Source organism: Erpetoichthys calabaricus, chromosome 13 (genome assembly GCF_900747795.2).
Source record: "Erpetoichthys calabaricus chromosome 13, fErpCal1.3, whole genome shotgun sequence".
NCBI lineage: Eukaryota > Metazoa > Chordata > Cladistia > Polypteriformes > Polypteridae > Erpetoichthys > Erpetoichthys calabaricus.
The window spans coordinates 21,160,441-21,177,432 of NC_041406.2; the positions used below are offsets into that span (position 1 = coordinate 21,160,441).

The 16,992-nt window shown below is 36.4% G+C and overlaps 1 protein-coding gene across 3 annotated transcripts in view; it reads left to right on the forward strand.

Moving 5' to 3' along the window:
• Positions 1–10,021, forward strand: part of LOC114664027 (uncharacterized) — a 50,318-nt gene extending 40,297 nt beyond the window's left edge. The window contains exons 10-15 of one of the 3 annotated variants that reach the window (XM_028817999.2): positions 1,779–2,655; positions 3,527–3,584; positions 4,484–4,555; positions 4,692–4,790; positions 6,210–6,264; positions 9,087–10,021. In XM_028817999.2, coding sequence (XP_028673832.2) covers positions 1,779–2,655; positions 3,527–3,584; positions 4,484–4,555; positions 4,692–4,790; positions 6,210–6,264; positions 9,087–9,472 — 1,547 coding nt within the window. In that variant the 3' untranslated portion in view covers positions 9,473–10,021. Of the gene's footprint in view, positions 1–1,778; positions 2,665–3,526; positions 3,585–4,483; positions 4,556–4,691; positions 4,791–6,209; positions 6,265–9,086 lie in introns of all 3 variants that reach the window. The other 2 variants (XM_051935646.1, XM_028818000.2) reach the window with 2 other exon arrangements.
• Positions 10,022–16,992: the final 6,971 nt, after the last annotated feature.

A 16,992-nucleotide genomic window follows, 5' to 3' on the forward strand; every position in this document is an offset into this window, starting at 1 on the left:
ACTAGTTATAAACTTAGCCCACGGAGTGTTCAGAACTTTAATATCTTTGTTATACATGTTTAATTATGCCATCCATTCAGAGTTGCGCCCATCTCTGAACGAATCACTTAACACAAAGCAGTTAATGTGCTATATAACTTATGACGGGGTTTGAGAAAATCTAGTAAATTAAATATTCATTTTATGATGTTTAGTTTACGATGTTCTACTTTAATGACAAATTACAAGAATAAAGTCAACATGTCGACTTTATTCTCGTCATAAGTGTCAAGATTAAAGTGGAAATGTCGAGAATAAAGTCAAAATGTCGTCACACTATTACACAGTACCCAGGTACATTACACTGTATTGAAAACAAATAAAACAAGTATAACTTGGCTTGCAGTATTATCCAGTAGTATAGAAACAGTATTTACACATCTGACCTTTTAAAACTAAAGCATCTCCAGGCGACAGACATGACTGCTTTTTTTCGGCGCTCTGTCCATTTTCACCGCGCGGCATACCTATGCTACCGCCCACTATTTGGTGGTGTAGCAGTGAAAAAGAGCCCTAGTGCAACAAATCTGTGTTTAGCGGTGTAGCAGTGAAAAAGGTCCCCACTTGAACAGTTTCCCGCTGCACCACGTTCCGAATGTCGTTTAGGCAATTTAAACCGGTGTTGCGGTATAAGAAAAATCCATATCATAAAAAACGGTTTTCGGTATGAACCGGTATACCGCCCAGCACTAGTTCAGGGATTGCTGTTTCTTTTCAGAGCCATTGAAATTCCATAAAGTTCAATAAAACTCATTACAGAGAAATTGAGAAAATAGTGTGCCATTGTAGTTTTGTGTAAAAGCAAGATATGCCGTAAAAGTAATGGTGTGGTCTGAAAGAATGATTGAGACCAACAGAATGTTTATAATAGGTCTGATGGAATGGCATGCCTGAAGCAGAAGAAATGTTCGTTACTTCAGAAATGGCTGAATGAGATCAAAGTATAACTTTAGTACTAATCATGTGTTTGGAACTGTAAAATCACAATGTGAGGCATGCTCATGTACTCCGTGTCAGTGTCTGGAAGTTTTCATAAGACAGAAGACAAAAATGATTTCATAGTGACTGGTAGCCTAGTAAAAAGGCCATGTGTTCTATAGGAGGACTGGAAGAAGCTGCTTTCAGAAAAACAATAATGTAAAAGTACTGTATAGCCATATAGTGGATGAAAATTAAAAATCCAACTTATGCTGAAGACGACTGGTCAAATTGTGTTCTTTAAATTAAAAATATGTAGGTGTACATTAAAATGACTGCTTAGAAACAACTCATACATCCTGAGCAATTGAGGAAGAACTTTTTAAATGTTCAGACGTGCAAAACCCTTAGACTTAACCTAAAAAAAACGAGGGCTGTCATTTTGTCCAGTCAAGGGGTGACTATACCATACATTGTTTTCAGTTTCTTGTTTAATTATTTATTGGTTTGTGTTGATCATTGTTAAAAATAAAGTGCTTGATTGACATAATTAGACACTTTGTAATCTGCAGTATTTCCCACCTTTTTCTGTTTTTAGTTTATTTCAGATAAGTTTCTCCCCATTCATTATGCATGTAATATTTTTCTCCAGAGTTGCATTCATTTTTTATGGCAAGTGTGGATAATGTGATGCATTAAAAAAAAAAAAACAAAAAAAAAACACCCTTTGGCAGTTTTTTTTTTTTTTTTTTTTTTTTTTTTCTTTCTCAACAATGCAGTTTTTTTATGTGCAGTTAATTTAATTTGTATTAATTTCCCAGGAGAAAGGCGGACATCATATGATATGGACAGAGATTACATGGAAAGAGAGAGGGGATGTTATTGGGACAGAGATTTGGAAAGGCAGCCACGGGATGAATTCAGTAGGCAATATGCAGAACGAGATTTTAGCAGGAATTACTATGAGGATGAGCAACAAAGATATCCTGATGGCGGGCGAAACAGAAGATGCATTGATGAGAGTTTAGATGAACTATACCACGGTAATGATTTTTATGAAAGATATCCTGAGAAGGATGGCCACCACTTGAATGCTGATGAAGATCGAAGGTATTTTGAAGAGAAATGTAGAGGCAGGTATCCAGAGGAGAGACGGGATTCTGTTTACAATTATGAGGAAGATTTGGAGAGAAGGAGTTTTAATAATTGGTCTGAAAGAAGATTTTCTCCTGAAAGGAAGAGGTTTGAAGGTGGTCCAGATAAATACATGATTGAAAATGGTGCAGGGCAAAGGCTACTTGAAAGGGGCCCAAGAGAAGAACAGGAAGGTTGGCCAGAACCTTTTAATGAAAGACCTTTGGAAAGGCATGGTCCTATGGAGGAGCCGACTGGGCGAGGTATGCGTGAAGGTTTGTTAGGAAGATATCCTTCTGACACTCGAGCTGAAAGGAGATACCCAAACATGACCTCAAATGTCCAGTATAATCAAGATCCATCTAATGCATTGTATCCTGAAGTTGCGTCTGATGAAGGTTATCTGCCAAATAAGCCTTGTGATATACGAACAGCTGGAAGATATCCAGAAGAGCAGCCGTATGAAGAGTTCTCTACAGATACTTCCAGTCGAAGATATGCTGGCAAAAGGGGTCCTGAGAGCTATTCTGAAACAATGCTTAATCAACGGAATGACTTTGAGAGGTATGAAAGGTATATCGTTTGTAAGCAGGAGACTATATTTACTAATATTGAAAAATATTGCTGTGTAGGTACTTCAAAAATAATTACAGCACCCAGTGCAACCTGTGTAGCATTGCTAATTGGTATAAAGACCAGTGTTGGACCTCGGATAAGTGCTATTAACGCACCTTGTTATGATGATAGCTTATGAATACATTCATTAGCAGTACACATTAAAACATTCAGACTTGTTTAACTACTGCATGATAGTAGTACAAGGGCTTTTTTTTTTTAATTTAAATCGGTCACCATTCTTGTTTTTGCACCTGTCACTGCGTCAGTCATTTAATCATTAAGTATTGAAGAACTTTGTGTAGTTTCCGTTTAAGCATCCTTTTTTTTTGGTCAGTTGCCTAGCAGTTGGGTGCATTAGGAGATTACTTTGGTATTGTGCTGTTTAATGAAGGCCAGCTCCTAAAATATTTGCACATATCTAGCTTATAAGAGTCTGCTTTTTGTCAGTAAATGTATGTCCTGTGTTATGATCTACTCCTGTCTAAAGCTGTGAGAAACAAATTGAACTTGTGGAAGAACCAAATTGATTAACCCCTTTTAGAAGATACCACCTCCTACTGTGGCCACAGTCTGTTGCATGAAACATGCATTGAAATTTGCAGGATTTCAACCTCGTAGCAGATTTCTAAAATCTTTTCTTCTCACCCCTTGTTGAACACCTGCAAAGGCAAGAACCAGAGTGCACTCCACTCCTGAACACATTGCACAAGAAGTATTTTGTGTGCATTTCAGTATAATAGAGGAGGTCCTCGCTTCTGTAGTAACTTAAGACTGTTTGCTGTTCTTTTCCCTTTTTCTAATCTTTTCTTTCTTTTAGTTTTGGTGGCTCTTATTCAAACAAAAGACCCAGACTGGACCCTCTGACCTCCAAAGAGGTAAACTTTTAGATGTATATGCATTTATTTTTCACAAGGTTCATAAATTTAAATTTCTAACTTGCTTGGATTTTTGTGTACCAAAAGCCATTGGTTAAATAATGGATGGCAAAGGTATCACAAAGTGTACACCAAAGCCAGCTTCCTTATAGATTTTATACATTTGTATTGGGTGACTCTGCAAAACCAACATTTTAGATGTAAATGCATTTTTTTCATTTTGTAGTGCATTCAACATGTCTTTTCTAGTTGTGTGTAAATATGAAAAAGATTTTCTCAGCGGCAGGCATACTTGGTCCTAAAAAGGGCTGCTGTGGCTGGATGCTTTTATCTGCTACCAGTGTAGCCATTGGCAGCTATTGGGAGGCAATGTTTGAAACATTTTGCCCAGTTTTATCCCTCATTTACCTGTTTGCCCCTCTTCAAATTGAAGAACAATAGAACATTAGTTTTTGTCTTTGATCTCATTTACAAAAGACCTGAACTTAACAATTAAATTTTTTTTTTCTTTAAGGTGTTTTTGTATACTGTTAAAATCAAAATGTTAAGTAAGCCTAGTTTGCCATTACATTAGATTGCTACTGAGGTAGGCTGCAGAATTTAGCATGTTGACTTTGTGTGAATGACACCTGTTTAAAATGAATGATCATTTGAACTGCATGAATGTTGACTATATTCTATAGGCAGAAAGTTTGGAATGAAAAAGTAAAATATCCTACCCATCTATTCTATCTGTCATTAGAATTTGAAAAATTTATATTGATCTTTTTTCCCTCTGTCCAGTCTCTCACTAGTGCTACGATTTTGTCTTGTTTGATCTGAAGTTATTATTGTCTTTCAGCTTACTATAAAGGTAAAGCCAAATACTGACATTTTTTTTTTTTTTTTTTGGTCTCTAGGAAGAATATAACATGGGTGGCTATGACCAAACATCTTACAGATCCATGGAAGAGAATTTGTTTTGTTCATTGGTATGCCATCTTTTAACTCTAGTCTCTTTCTCTAGCATTAACATTTGGGAGTAGTGCAGTTAAAAGCAAAATGTATTCTTTCAAAAGAGGTAAAGCTGTACTTGTTGATTGGATTGTGTTTCTTTTTAAATTTTAGGAAGACGTTGAAATAAATAATGTAGAAGAAGCTGCATTCCTGAAGGAGAAACTGGTTCATCTTTTGAAGAACTTTCAGTCAAAGCAACGGCAGTGTTTGGTAAATAAACTGATTGATTGTAAACTTTAATAAAAATCAAGAACAAGTACTTTTTTTTCATAATGGAGTATAATTTTTTTTTTTTTTTTTAAACCTTAAATACAACCATATTAGCCGCGCTATCGGTCTAAGATGGATTGAAATCTCAGTAATCAACATGGACCTCAGCATTAACATTTGCAGTTTACCACGCAATGTATACATCTGTTATATGCCATTTGGAATGGGATTTGTGAAAGCAGTGCTAATATTTGTGATGCGCCACCTTTTGGAGTAACAGACGTAGCATCTGGATCGACACTTGTATTAAGGTGGAAGGGCAAGGAGTTGATTTCATTGTGACAAAAATATTGTTTTGTTGTTTTGCTAAAATATTTAAATGTGTAAGCACTGTGCAGTGGGGGTAGAGTTGGGTTGTTCTGTGAGTACTTCCCCCTGAAAATTGATGGGCACTGGAAGACGTGCCAGTCTTTTGTGACTTATAGTGATGAAAAGCACAGTACTGCCTTGCCCAAATTCAGATGCTCTTGTTCTGATTCAGAAAATCCCTAGAATATGTCACCACAAACTTTGATTTGGTCAATGTGTAGATAAAATGGTCCAGTTAAGTACTTTCATATATTTTACTTTTTAATATCACTTTGACACCTTTTTTCTCTTTTCATACATTTGAGCTCTTACTCTTTTCCTCCACTAGATAACATTATATCCTCCTTTTACTAGAAACGAGGGATGGGTTCTACTTATTTTAGTAACTTTTTTTTTTTTTTTTTTAGCTTCATTATCTGTAAATAAATACTGTAATTCATATCTCAAGTCAGTTGTTGCAAAGGCAGTGTGCTTCAAAGACACATTTAGGGAGGTGTTTAGGGTTTTTCAGGGGCTGCTGATTTACCTTTAAATTGTACGAAGAGCCATTCTTGTTCCTCCCTAAGTGGCTGCAGTTCCAGCCTTCCTCTTTGTTGTATTTGACAGGGCTCACCAGTAGTTGACCAGTATTAAAGACTTTGACAGAAATTTGACTTTTGTGAGTTTTGCAGATTTCTTTCTTACGCTAGTGCAATATAGAGCAAATGTACTTTCTCAGCACCTGCTTGTATCTACATAGAAACACACTGCATGCACTTCCTTTAAAGTCAACATATGTAACGTTTAGTGTAATATTTTGGCTAATTAACTATTTAGGATCTTTAATGTTTTTGAAGAGGAATATGTTATTTGCTTCCACTTTTACACAATAATTTTTGACACTGAACACACAATTAAAATCTTATTTAAAAAAAAGGACTTGTGTTCTTTGGATATTGTTATTAAAAGTAACGTGATATTCTGAAACATCTTCATAAATGTAAGTTTGTGCACCCCTAGTATTTTGTTCTTGTTTGTGATTTAATAACAGTTGTTGTTTACTTTTTTCAGGATATGAACATAAATGTTCAGCAGCCATCCATATCTAAAGATTATAACCACCAAGGTAAACTCCTTATGTGTAACACTAAATTGTCTTTTGTCCAGAACGGATTTCAGGTTCACCTAAAGTGTTTTGTTTTTTTTTAATACTGTACTTTTAAGCTGTGTAGACTCCATCATACTGGACGATGTATCTAGTAAGGCGTCAAAGGTACTGTTGAAACGAGGTATGAACTCTTTGGAGCCGAAGGCATTAGAAGGGCTTTGACGAGAGTAGGCCATTCTGCTCATCAAGTTCACAAGTCCTCTTCATTGAGTTTCTTCAAAATAACACCAGTTTGAGTTTTAAAATCCCTGAAATCCTGTTTTATACTGAAATGTTTAGATATATTCAATGTTTCTGTGGTTACCTATGTGGAAGAAAAACATTCTACCATTTGTGTGAAATTTGTCCAAGTTTACACCTGTGTCTGTTTTGTTGAATAATTCATTTAAAAATAACTTGTGGAATTGACTATACTAATTCCTCTCATAATTTTAAACACTTGATTCATGCCAGTTCTTAATATGTTTAAGAAGAATCATGTCTTTTAATCCGTTCTCATAACTCATGCTTCTTAGGCAGGCTGGCCATACGCCCTTATATATGAAACGAGTCCCTGAATTTAGTAAAATGCTTAGTCTGTCAGTAACATACTCCAATGGAGAAACTACACTTCTTGCCCCACACTTTATTTTTTTTTTTTGGGATGCAGCAAGTCATCGCCCCTAAATACTGTTTTTAAATAAAAACACATTAGTACTGTGAACATAGTCTTAGTCCTGGAATCCGCATAGTCGGTCTACTCTGAAGACCAAAACTGCACATAATACTCCATATGACATCTCACTACTGAGTCACAATGCTTAATCATAACCTCACTTGTCCTCTGTACATCGTTCTGTTTAATCTAACATCCTATTAGCTCTTGGGATTCTGTAAACTGCCTGAGTTTAGACAGCAGCGAATCCTTTACGACTTCTGGTTCTTTCTCACAATTCAGCTGTAATTTTAGATTCGTTGCCATTCCATCTAATTTAGTATCATCTGCAAGCCTACCCAGCTTATTTATTTTCCTATCCAGTTCATCTTTGTACATTTAATAAAGCATCGACTCCAGCACTAATCCCTGAAGGATACCACTTTTAATATCGGTTAATTCTGAAGTTTCCTTTCACCATAATAATGCTTCATCCCCTAGTACTTAAGCCAATTTTGTACCAGCCTAAACACACTGCCTTGCATTGCCACCTCTTTTAGTTTAATCACAAAGCTTTCATGTAGTATCTTATCGAAAGCCTTCAGAATATCAAGTAATATATAGCATCTCACTGGTTGAATGGTTTTTGTTCCTCATAGAATTCCATAAAGTTAGTGAAGTACAGCCTGCCTTGTCTGAATCCACTAATAACACCTGATCTTCAAACATGATGCTCAGTCTTTGCCTTAGTAATTGCTTCCATACGTTTTTGGATTATGCATTTTAAGCTTACTGCATAGTTATAGTTAGTTGGATCTGATTGATCGCCCTTTATACAGTAACAAGGGGGCTCCGCCCCCTGCTCGCTTCGCTCGCCTACCCCCGGCGTTAGGTATCCTGAAATACATTAGTCGACCCAAGCATCACATCATTCCTAACTTCACTCCGCAGTAGTGCCACTCACAATATGGCGCTGACACCTGCGCCTTTCGTACTTTATGGAACAATGGGGCCTACGTAGCCTCTTCCGTTTGAATCTAGGCTGCAGCGCAGAGTCCTGTTTTTTGTGTGGCTGTGTTGGTAGTCGTTAGCTATGGGCACGTTGTTGCTTCATTTCTCATTCACGTCAGTTGAGCTCTTTCGTTTTTGGGCCGTGACTCCTTCGTGCGCGGTGGATACAACTTCGCGTGCGGTTTATGAGACGTGCGCTGTACGTGCCTGCGCAGTACGTCTCATGGTCCCATCGCCGTGTCCCTGCATCCATGCCATCCGGTTTACCATTCTCGGTTAGTAATATGGCTAATTGCTAGCTTTCAGTCCTTAAGAATTTCCTGAGTGTGTAGTGATTTTGATAAATGTGGGTTAAGGATTTATATTCTGTTTGTACTCCCTGACTTCCTTGAGTACCATAGGACAAATGTTCTCAGCCCCTGGCCATTTGTTAGATTTCAGCCTATTTAACCCAAGCATCCCTTCTCCCTCTACAATTTCCAAATAACTAATGGTGTCCTTGGCAGTCACTGTGGCATCCCTGGTGCACCCCTGTGGGAGTATGGAGAGGAGACTTTGTCCAGTCTGCAGTAGTCCAGTCTGTATTTCAAGGCCCTATTCTGTCCTTTCAGGATTGTCTTTCTTATCTGCCACTCGTCCGGTCAAACCTGCAGCACAAAGTCTCCTCTTCACAGTAGAAACCGATGCTTGCTTTTTGCGTCCACCACTGTTAAGCCGTGCTTGAATATTTTCCCAAGTAGCACTTCAGAGGGTGTAGTAACACTCTGCTTTAGGACAGACTGAGGGGTTTTTAAGTAATCAACAGAAGTTGGGACACCTGTGCCAATTGTTTGCTTCAACTTACAAAGCTTCATTTACTTTAATTGCTGCAGAACATCTGTAGTTGTAACCTGTTAGTTGTTTCATGAAGAAGGCCCATTTGTAATATTCTGAAATTTCCTTTTTTCAGTTTTTGCTAAGATACACTCCAAGTTTAAACCTTTGGCAATTTACTGCTTACCTTTTCACCATTTTAGATCATTCATTTTATTTCAGTTGATTAAATGTGAAGAAAAACTGAGGTGTTTTAAAAACTTTTGACAGATAGTGTATATGATTGGCTCTCTCTTACTATTTTAATGACATTTCTTTGTAGGTGTTGGTGCAACTTTTGAAGAGGAGCAGTACAATACTGGCATCGGGAGCAGATCGCCTAATAGAAGATTTTATCCACCAAATTCCCAGCTTGGCCTTGAGCCTCAGATAAGGAGTAGGCAGTGGTCACCTGGCAGAGGGCAGTATACCCAGGATGCACCTTATTATCATGAAGAAGCTCAACAGTACGGTGAAATGAAAGCAGATTACTCGAGACCGGCTCAGTCTTCATCTTACAATCCTCCTACGTCTGACATGTGTGAAAGATGGAGGGGGGAGCCAATGCAATCTCGCAACTGGATGGCAACAGAACAGCGTGGGGCAGCTGGTTCTGCAGATACGATGGCATCATCCAGCTATAGTTACTTTTCACGCGGAATGAAGTAATATTTGTTAAAGTAAAAAAATGTAGTACTTACTAAGTGAATTCCCTGAAGCGACAAATTTATCTATCTTTATTGTCTGTGAATTTACTTTTACTTGCTTAGCCATTTCTAGGTTACAATGAGCCAGCTCTTCTCTCGTCAGTGGATACAAGGCACGGCCATGACTGTAGGAAGCAGCAGACCAGCCAGCCAGCCACGTGTTTCGCCTGCACAAGGCTTATGAAAACTGAATAGCTCTCAAACAGAGGATCAGTGTTCATAATGTAATATACTGGAATCTTTAACAGTATCCTACAAATCCTCATCTTTTGACTTCCCGACCAAAGAAAACATTTTTTTTTTCTCCCGTCAGCCGCCTTTTAAATTCCATGACAGTAGAAGTTATTTGTAATGAACAGGTGTTTGTTGGCTCTTATTGTTTTAATGTGTTTGTTTTTTTTTATTAAATGTGGTATATTGGAGGTCTGATCATTTAGCCTCATTTCATTTGTAAGTTGTTGTTTTCTGTACGTTTTCAAAGATTTAATAAAGCCACATTGAACTCTCTTAATTAATCGATTTCATGTGCAGTTTTTTTTTTTTACGTTTTTTTTCCCCTCTAATTATAACGAGTCCATCTGCTTCACTATGACCTCAAAACAGTCGTCTCTGTCAGACTGCGCTAAAGTTCTTGTGACCTTTCCTGGACAGAATGAAGCACAAATCTCTTCAACAAGTAAGGGAAATTCTGAAAGTGCATGCAAGTGTTTTGTTTTCTCAAGTGAAAACTGTTTGGCAGAGATGCGTAATATAAAAAGTGAGTTGCTGTGTATGACGTGTTTAACGTGTTTTGCTTCTACCTACAGATCATTTTGCATTAGATAGCAGCTATCCTAGAAAACACAAGCTGAAAAGAATACGAGGCAAAGCAGTTGAGTAGGAAAAGAGGCAAACTGCACACGTCATGGCATCAAGTCAGGATTCACAGAACTGCATGAGCGGTAAGTAGAAAAGAGAGTCTCCCTCTAAAGGTGGAGCTGGAGCTTGGACTCAAACTGTCTGTATGAAGGACTGAGCTGTCTTTCTTTCATTTAACCTCCAGACTTCGTCTTTAATCTTTCTTTCTTTCTTTCAACCTCCAGACTTCATCTTTCTTTCTTTCTTTCTTTCTTTCTTTCTTTCTTTCTTTCTTTCTTTCTTTCTTTCTTTCTTTCTTTCTTTCTTTCTTTCAACCTCCAGACTTCATCTTTAATTTTTCTTTCTTTCTTTCTTTCAACCTCCAGACTTCATCTTTAATCTTTCTTTCTTTCTTTCTTTCAACCTCCAGACTTCATCTTTAATTTTTCTTTCTTTCTTTCTTTCAACCTCCAGACTTCATCTTTAATTTTTCTTTCTTTCTTTCTTTCAACCTCCAGACTTCATCTTTAATTTTTCTTTCTTTCTTTCTTTCAACCTCCAGACTTCATCTTTAATCTTTCTTTCTTTCTTTCTTTCTTTCTTTCTTTCTTTCTTTCTTTCAACCTCCAGACTTCATCTTTAATTTTTCTTTCTTTCTTTCTTTCAACCTCCAGACTTCATCTTTAATTTTTCTTTCTTTCTTTCTTTCAACCTCCAGACTTCATCTTTAATCTTTCTTTCTTTCTTTCTTTCTTTCTTTCTTTCTTTCTTTCTTTCAACCTCCAGACTTCATCTTTAATCTTTCTTTCTTTCTTTCTTTCAACCTCCAGACTTCATCTTTAATCTTTCTTTCTTTCTTTCTTTCAACCTCCAGACTTCATCTTTAATCTTTCTTTCTTTCAACCTCCAGACTTCATCTTTAATCTTTCTTTCTTTCAACCTCCAGACTTCATCTTTAATCTTTCTTTCTTTCTTTCAACCTCCAGACTTCATCTTTCTTTCTTTCTTTCTTTCTTTCTTTCTTTCTTTCTTTCTTTCTTTCTTTCTTTCTTTCTTTCAACCTCCAGACTTCATCTTTAATTTTTCTTTCTTTCTTTCTTTCAACCTCCAGACTTCATCTTTAATCTTTCTTTCTTTCTTTCTTTCAACCTCCAGACTTCATCTTTAATTTTTCTTTCTTTCTTTCTTTCAACCTCCAGACTTCATCTTTAATTTTTCTTTCTTTCTTTCTTTCAACCTCCAGACTTCATCTTTAATTTTTCTTTCTTTCTTTCTTTCAACCTCCAGACTTCATCTTTAATCTTTCTTTCTTTCTTTCTTTCTTTCTTTCTTTCTTTCTTTCTTTCTTTCTTTCAACCTCCAGACTTCATCTTTAATCTTTCTTTCTTTCTTTCTTTCAACCTCCAGACTTCATCTTTAATCTTTCTTTCTTTCTTTCTTTCAACCTCCAGACTTCATCTTTAATCTTTCTTTCTTTCAACCTCCAGACTTCATCTTTAATCTTTCTTTCTTTCTTTCATTTAACCTCCAGACTTCGTCTTTAATCTTTCTTTCTTTCTTTCAACCTCCAGACTTCATCTTTCTTTCTTTCTTTCTTTCTTTCTTTCTTTCTTTCTTTCTTTCTTTCTTTCTTTCTTTCTTTCTTTCTTTCTTTCTTTCTTTCAACCTCCAGACTTCATCTTTAATTTTTCTTTCTTTCTTTCTTTCAACCTCCAGACTTCATCTTTAATCTTTCTTTCTTTCTTTCTTTCAACCTCCAGACTTCATCTTTAATTTTTCTTTCTTTCTTTCTTTCAACCTCCAGACTTCATCTTTAATTTTTCTTTCTTTCTTTCTTTCAACCTCCAGACTTCATCTTTAATCTTTCTTTCTTTCTTTCTTTCTTTCTTTCTTTCTTTCTTTCTTTCTTTCTTTCTTTCTTTCTTTCTTTCTTTCTTTCAACCTCCAGACTTCATCTTTAATCTTTCTTTCTTTCTTTCAACCTCCAGACTTCATCTTTAATCTTTCTTTCTTTCTTTCAACCTCCAGACTTCATCTTTAATCTTTCTTTCTTTCTTTCAACCTCCAGACTTCATCTTTAATCTTTCTTTCTTTCTTTCAACCTCCAGACTTCATCTTTAATTTTTCTTTCTTTCTTTCTTTCAACCTCCAGACTTCATCTTTAATTTTTCTTTCTTTCTTTCTTTCAACCTCCAGACTTCATCTTTAATTTTTCTTTCTTTCTTTCTTTCAACCTCCAGACTTCATCTTTAATTTTTCTTTCTTTCTTTCTTTCAACCTCCAGACTTCATCTTTAATCTTTCTTTCTTTCTTTCTTTCAACCTCCAGACTTCATCTTTAATCTTTCTTTCTTTCTTTCTTTCAACCTCCAGACTTCATCTTTAATTTTTCTTTCTTTCTTTCTTTCAACCTCCAGACTTCATCTTTAATTTGTCTTTCTTTCAACCTCCAGACTTCATCTTTAATTTTTCTTTCTTTCTTTCTTTCAACCTCCAGACTTCATCTTTAATCTTTCTTTCTTTCTTTCTTTCAACCTCCAGACTTCATCTTTAATCTTTCTTTCTTTCTTTCTTTCTTTCTTTCTTTCTTTCTTTCTTTCTTTCTTTCTTTCTTTCTTTCTTTCTTTCTTTCTTTCTTTCTTTCAACCTCCAGACTTCATCTTTAATCTTTCTTTCTTTCTCTTTCTCTTTTTCTTTCAACCTCCAGACTTCATCTTTAATCTTTCTTTCTTTCTTTCTTTCTTTCTTTCTTTCTTTCTTTCTTTCTTTCTTTCAACCTCCAGACTTCATCTTTAATCTTTCTTTCAACCTCCAGACTTCATCTTTAATTTTTCTTTCTTTCTTTCTTTCTTTCTTTCTTTCTTTCTTTCTTTCTTTCTTTCTTTCTTTCTTTCTTTCTTTCTTTCTTTCTTTCTTTCTTTCTTTCTTTCTTTCTTTCAACCTCCAGACTTCATCTTTAATTTTTCTTTCTTTCTTTCAACCTCCAGACTTCATCTTTAATTTTTCTTTTTCTTTCTTTCTTTCAACCTCCAGACTTCATCTTTAATTTTTCTTTCTTTCTTTCTTTCAACCTCCAGACTTCATCTTTAATTTTTCTTTCTTTCAACCTCCAGACTTCATCTTTAATTTTTCTTTCTTTCAACCTCCAGACTTCATCTTTAATTTTTCTTTCTTTCTTTCTTTCTTTCTTTCTTTCTTTCTTTCTTTCTTTCTTTCTTTCTTTCTTTCAACCTCCAGACTTCATCTTTAATCTTTCTTTCTTTCTCTCTTTTTCTTTCAACCTCCAAACTTCATCTTTCTTTCTTTCTTTCTTTCTTTCTCTTTCTTTCTTTCTTTCTCTTTCTTTCTTTCTTTCTCTTTCTTTCTTTCTTTCTCTTTCTTTCTTTCTTTCTTTCTCTTTCTTTCTTTCTTTCTTTTTCTTTCTCTTTCTTTCTTTCAACCTCCAGACTTCATCTTTCTTTCTTTCTTTCTTTCTTTCTTTCTTTCTTTCTTTCAACCTCCAGACTTCATCTTTAATCTTTCTTTCTTTCAACCTCCAGACTTCATCTTTAATTTTTCTTTCTTTCTTTCTTTCTTTCTTTCTTTCAACCTCCAGACTTCATCTTTAATTTTTCTTTTTCTTTCTTTCTTTCAACCTCCAGACTTCATCTTTAATTTTTCTTTCTTTCTTTCTTTCAACCTCCAGACTTCATCTTTAATTTTTCTTTCTTTCTTTCTTTCTTTCTCTTTCTCTTTCTCTTTCTCTTTCTCTTTCTTTCTTTCTTTCTTTCTTTCTTTCTTTCTTTCTTTCTTTCTTTCTTTCTTTCTTTCTTTCTTTCTTTCTCTCTCTCTCTCTCTCTCTCTCTCTCTCTCTCTCTCTCTTTCTTTCTTTCTCTCTTTCTTTCTCTCTTTCTTTCTCTCTCTCTCTCTCTCTCTCTCTTTCTTTCTTTCTTTCTTTCTTTCTCTCTCTCTTTCTTTCTTTCTTTCTTTCTTTCTGAGAAATCGCTACGGTTACAATGGCCATCTCTGACAGACGGACAGTGACTGAAGTATGCACTTTAGTGGTCCTGAGGAGAAATTTTTCTTGGGCCTCTTTAACATTTCAATAAACCAGACTCAACTTGTTTCGTCAAATGTATTGCGGCACATACGGATGACGTCTGTCATTGACACCATTGCCTTCATTGTGCTTATGGAAAGCATTTACCTCCTTGGCCGTTTTCACATTTTATTCTTACACATCACAGACTCTCAGTGGGTTTGATTTGGATTTTTGACATTGATCAACAGAAAAAGTCTTTAATGTTAAAGTGAAAACAGATATCTCTAATCTAAATTAATAAACATAAAATAACTGATGGTGCAAGTAGTTGCCCCTTTCAGTGTTGCAGCCATTTTAGTTTTAGAAGGCACATGATTAGTTCAGTGGAGACCACCCGTCATTGATTGTCGTTTAAATTCTTCCGTGTGCAGAACCTGTGTGGTGGGCTAACCTGCACAATGAAGATGAAAGAACACGAGCAACTCCTTGAAAAGGAGATCAAAATGCACAACTTGGTATAGGAGAGCGACCAGAAAATGTCCACGTGACTGAATATCCAGTTAAATGAGTCATGAAGATGTGACGAGAGTACAGCTCCTCTGAAAATCTGCCCAGAGCAGGCCGTTCACAACAACTGAGTGAGCGTGTAAGATGAAGACGAGGGAGGGAGGCCATCAAGAGACCTCCGAGGACTCTGAAGGAGTCACATTCAATTCAATTCAATTTTATTTGTCATTTAGCAGAACATCCAAGATGTGCTGCAGAACGAAAATACGATGCACAAGACATTAATAAAAACACACAGTTAAAATCAGCCTACATAAAATACTAAAATGCTTCATTTAAAAGACGAACGGCAGTAGGAAAAAAACTTTTTAAACCTGGTAGTTCTACATTTCAGGCTGCGATACCTTCTGCTTGAGGGCATGAGGGAAAAGAGTTCAGAGGCAGGATAAGTACTGGATGGACTGTGCAGACAGCAACCATTTACAGTTCTATGGGAGAGTGGCAACACACGACAGCTCAGCTAGGGTTGGCCTCAAAACATATGGGAGATGCTAAAGTCAGCTGGAGGAAGGGTCTGTTGTCTGATGAGAGCAAAATGGAGCCTTTTGACCATTGGACTAAACACCATGTTACACTGCACATCATTGCATCCCCACCGTGAAACGTGCCGGGAGCAGCAGGACCTGGAAGGCTTGAGGGCAAAAGGAATGCAGGGAAATCCTTGAGGAAAAAGTGATGGACTGTGCAAGAAACATACACCTTGGGAGATGATGATTTGTTTTCCAGCAAGATGACAACTGCAAGCAGAAAGCCAAAGCAATACAGGAATTGCTTCAAAACAGCAATGTGAATGTCCTGGAATAGCAAAGTCAGAGTCCACATCTCCATCTGAGAATTTCTGGCCTGACTTGACAAAGGCTGGTCACTCAGGATCAGCGTGGCGCCTGACGGAGCTTGAGCAGTTTTATAAGGAAGAAGAATGGAAGAGAATGGCAGAGTGGAGATATGCAAAGATGACATGACCTGCGCACACATGGCTGTCAAAGGACCATCTGAATACTGACACTAATGCTTATGTGGTGTTGGATATTTGTAATTAATTCAGACCACTTTGCAAAGATCTCTGTTCATTTTGACATTAAAGTCTGGGTTGATTAATGAGAAGAAAATGCAAATTGAATCCACAGTGATTACATTTTTTTTTTTATAACTAGGGGGCTCTGCTTGCCAACCCCCAGGCGGGCACTATGCCCTAGCCACTTCGCCAGTTCTGTCACTCGCGTATGGGAAAGCAGATGTACAATTTAAAGTGATTATTTTCATGGGAGTTGTTACATATGCATAATAGAACTATTTTACATTACAGTGAGTAATTAACCATAGTAAAACTTAATAAATTGAAAGAAAAGTGTTTCTGGTTGCGTTAGACGTATTTGTTGCATTTGTTTTCGTTCTGTTTGGCTTTGAAATTAACATGCAAATACTTTTTAAATTTACACTTTCACTGTAAAACTTCATTAAAAATATTTGCCATTAAATTTTCGTCGATTATCGCATTGAATTTTGATTCCGTGTTTGGACAACGCAACATTCAACTGCCCGTGAGTGAATATTGTTTTTTTTTTCTCTCTAATAAACCGACTTTTTCCAATGTTCGTCCCTGTGATTTAATTGTCATAGCAAAAGCTGTAAACGTTTTAATGCGAATGGCATATCAAGATCTCCTTTGGTGTCTATTGTTATCCGCAGTAGATGTACTACATTACCTATCTTGTCGCCTGTTAAAATTTTACATGTCAGAATTGTTCAACCACTTTTGAATACAAATAATCTTGTCCTATTGCATAGCCCATCACTCAGACATAAATTACGTAATAACATTACTGTTGAAAGAAGGATGTATCGTAATTCGTGTGGTGGAAGACCGGACGGTGTTAACGATTGTAGATATTCTTCATGGTATTGTAAGTTGATGTTTCCATCTTCCGCACCATCACCACCAACTGTTTCAGCATAGTCTATTGATACACTGCAAATTGGTGAAATACGTAACTGGTCGACAGTTTTCATGTTAATTCATTTGACTTCGTTTCTCGGTGCTAGGATTCCCTGTGAGTA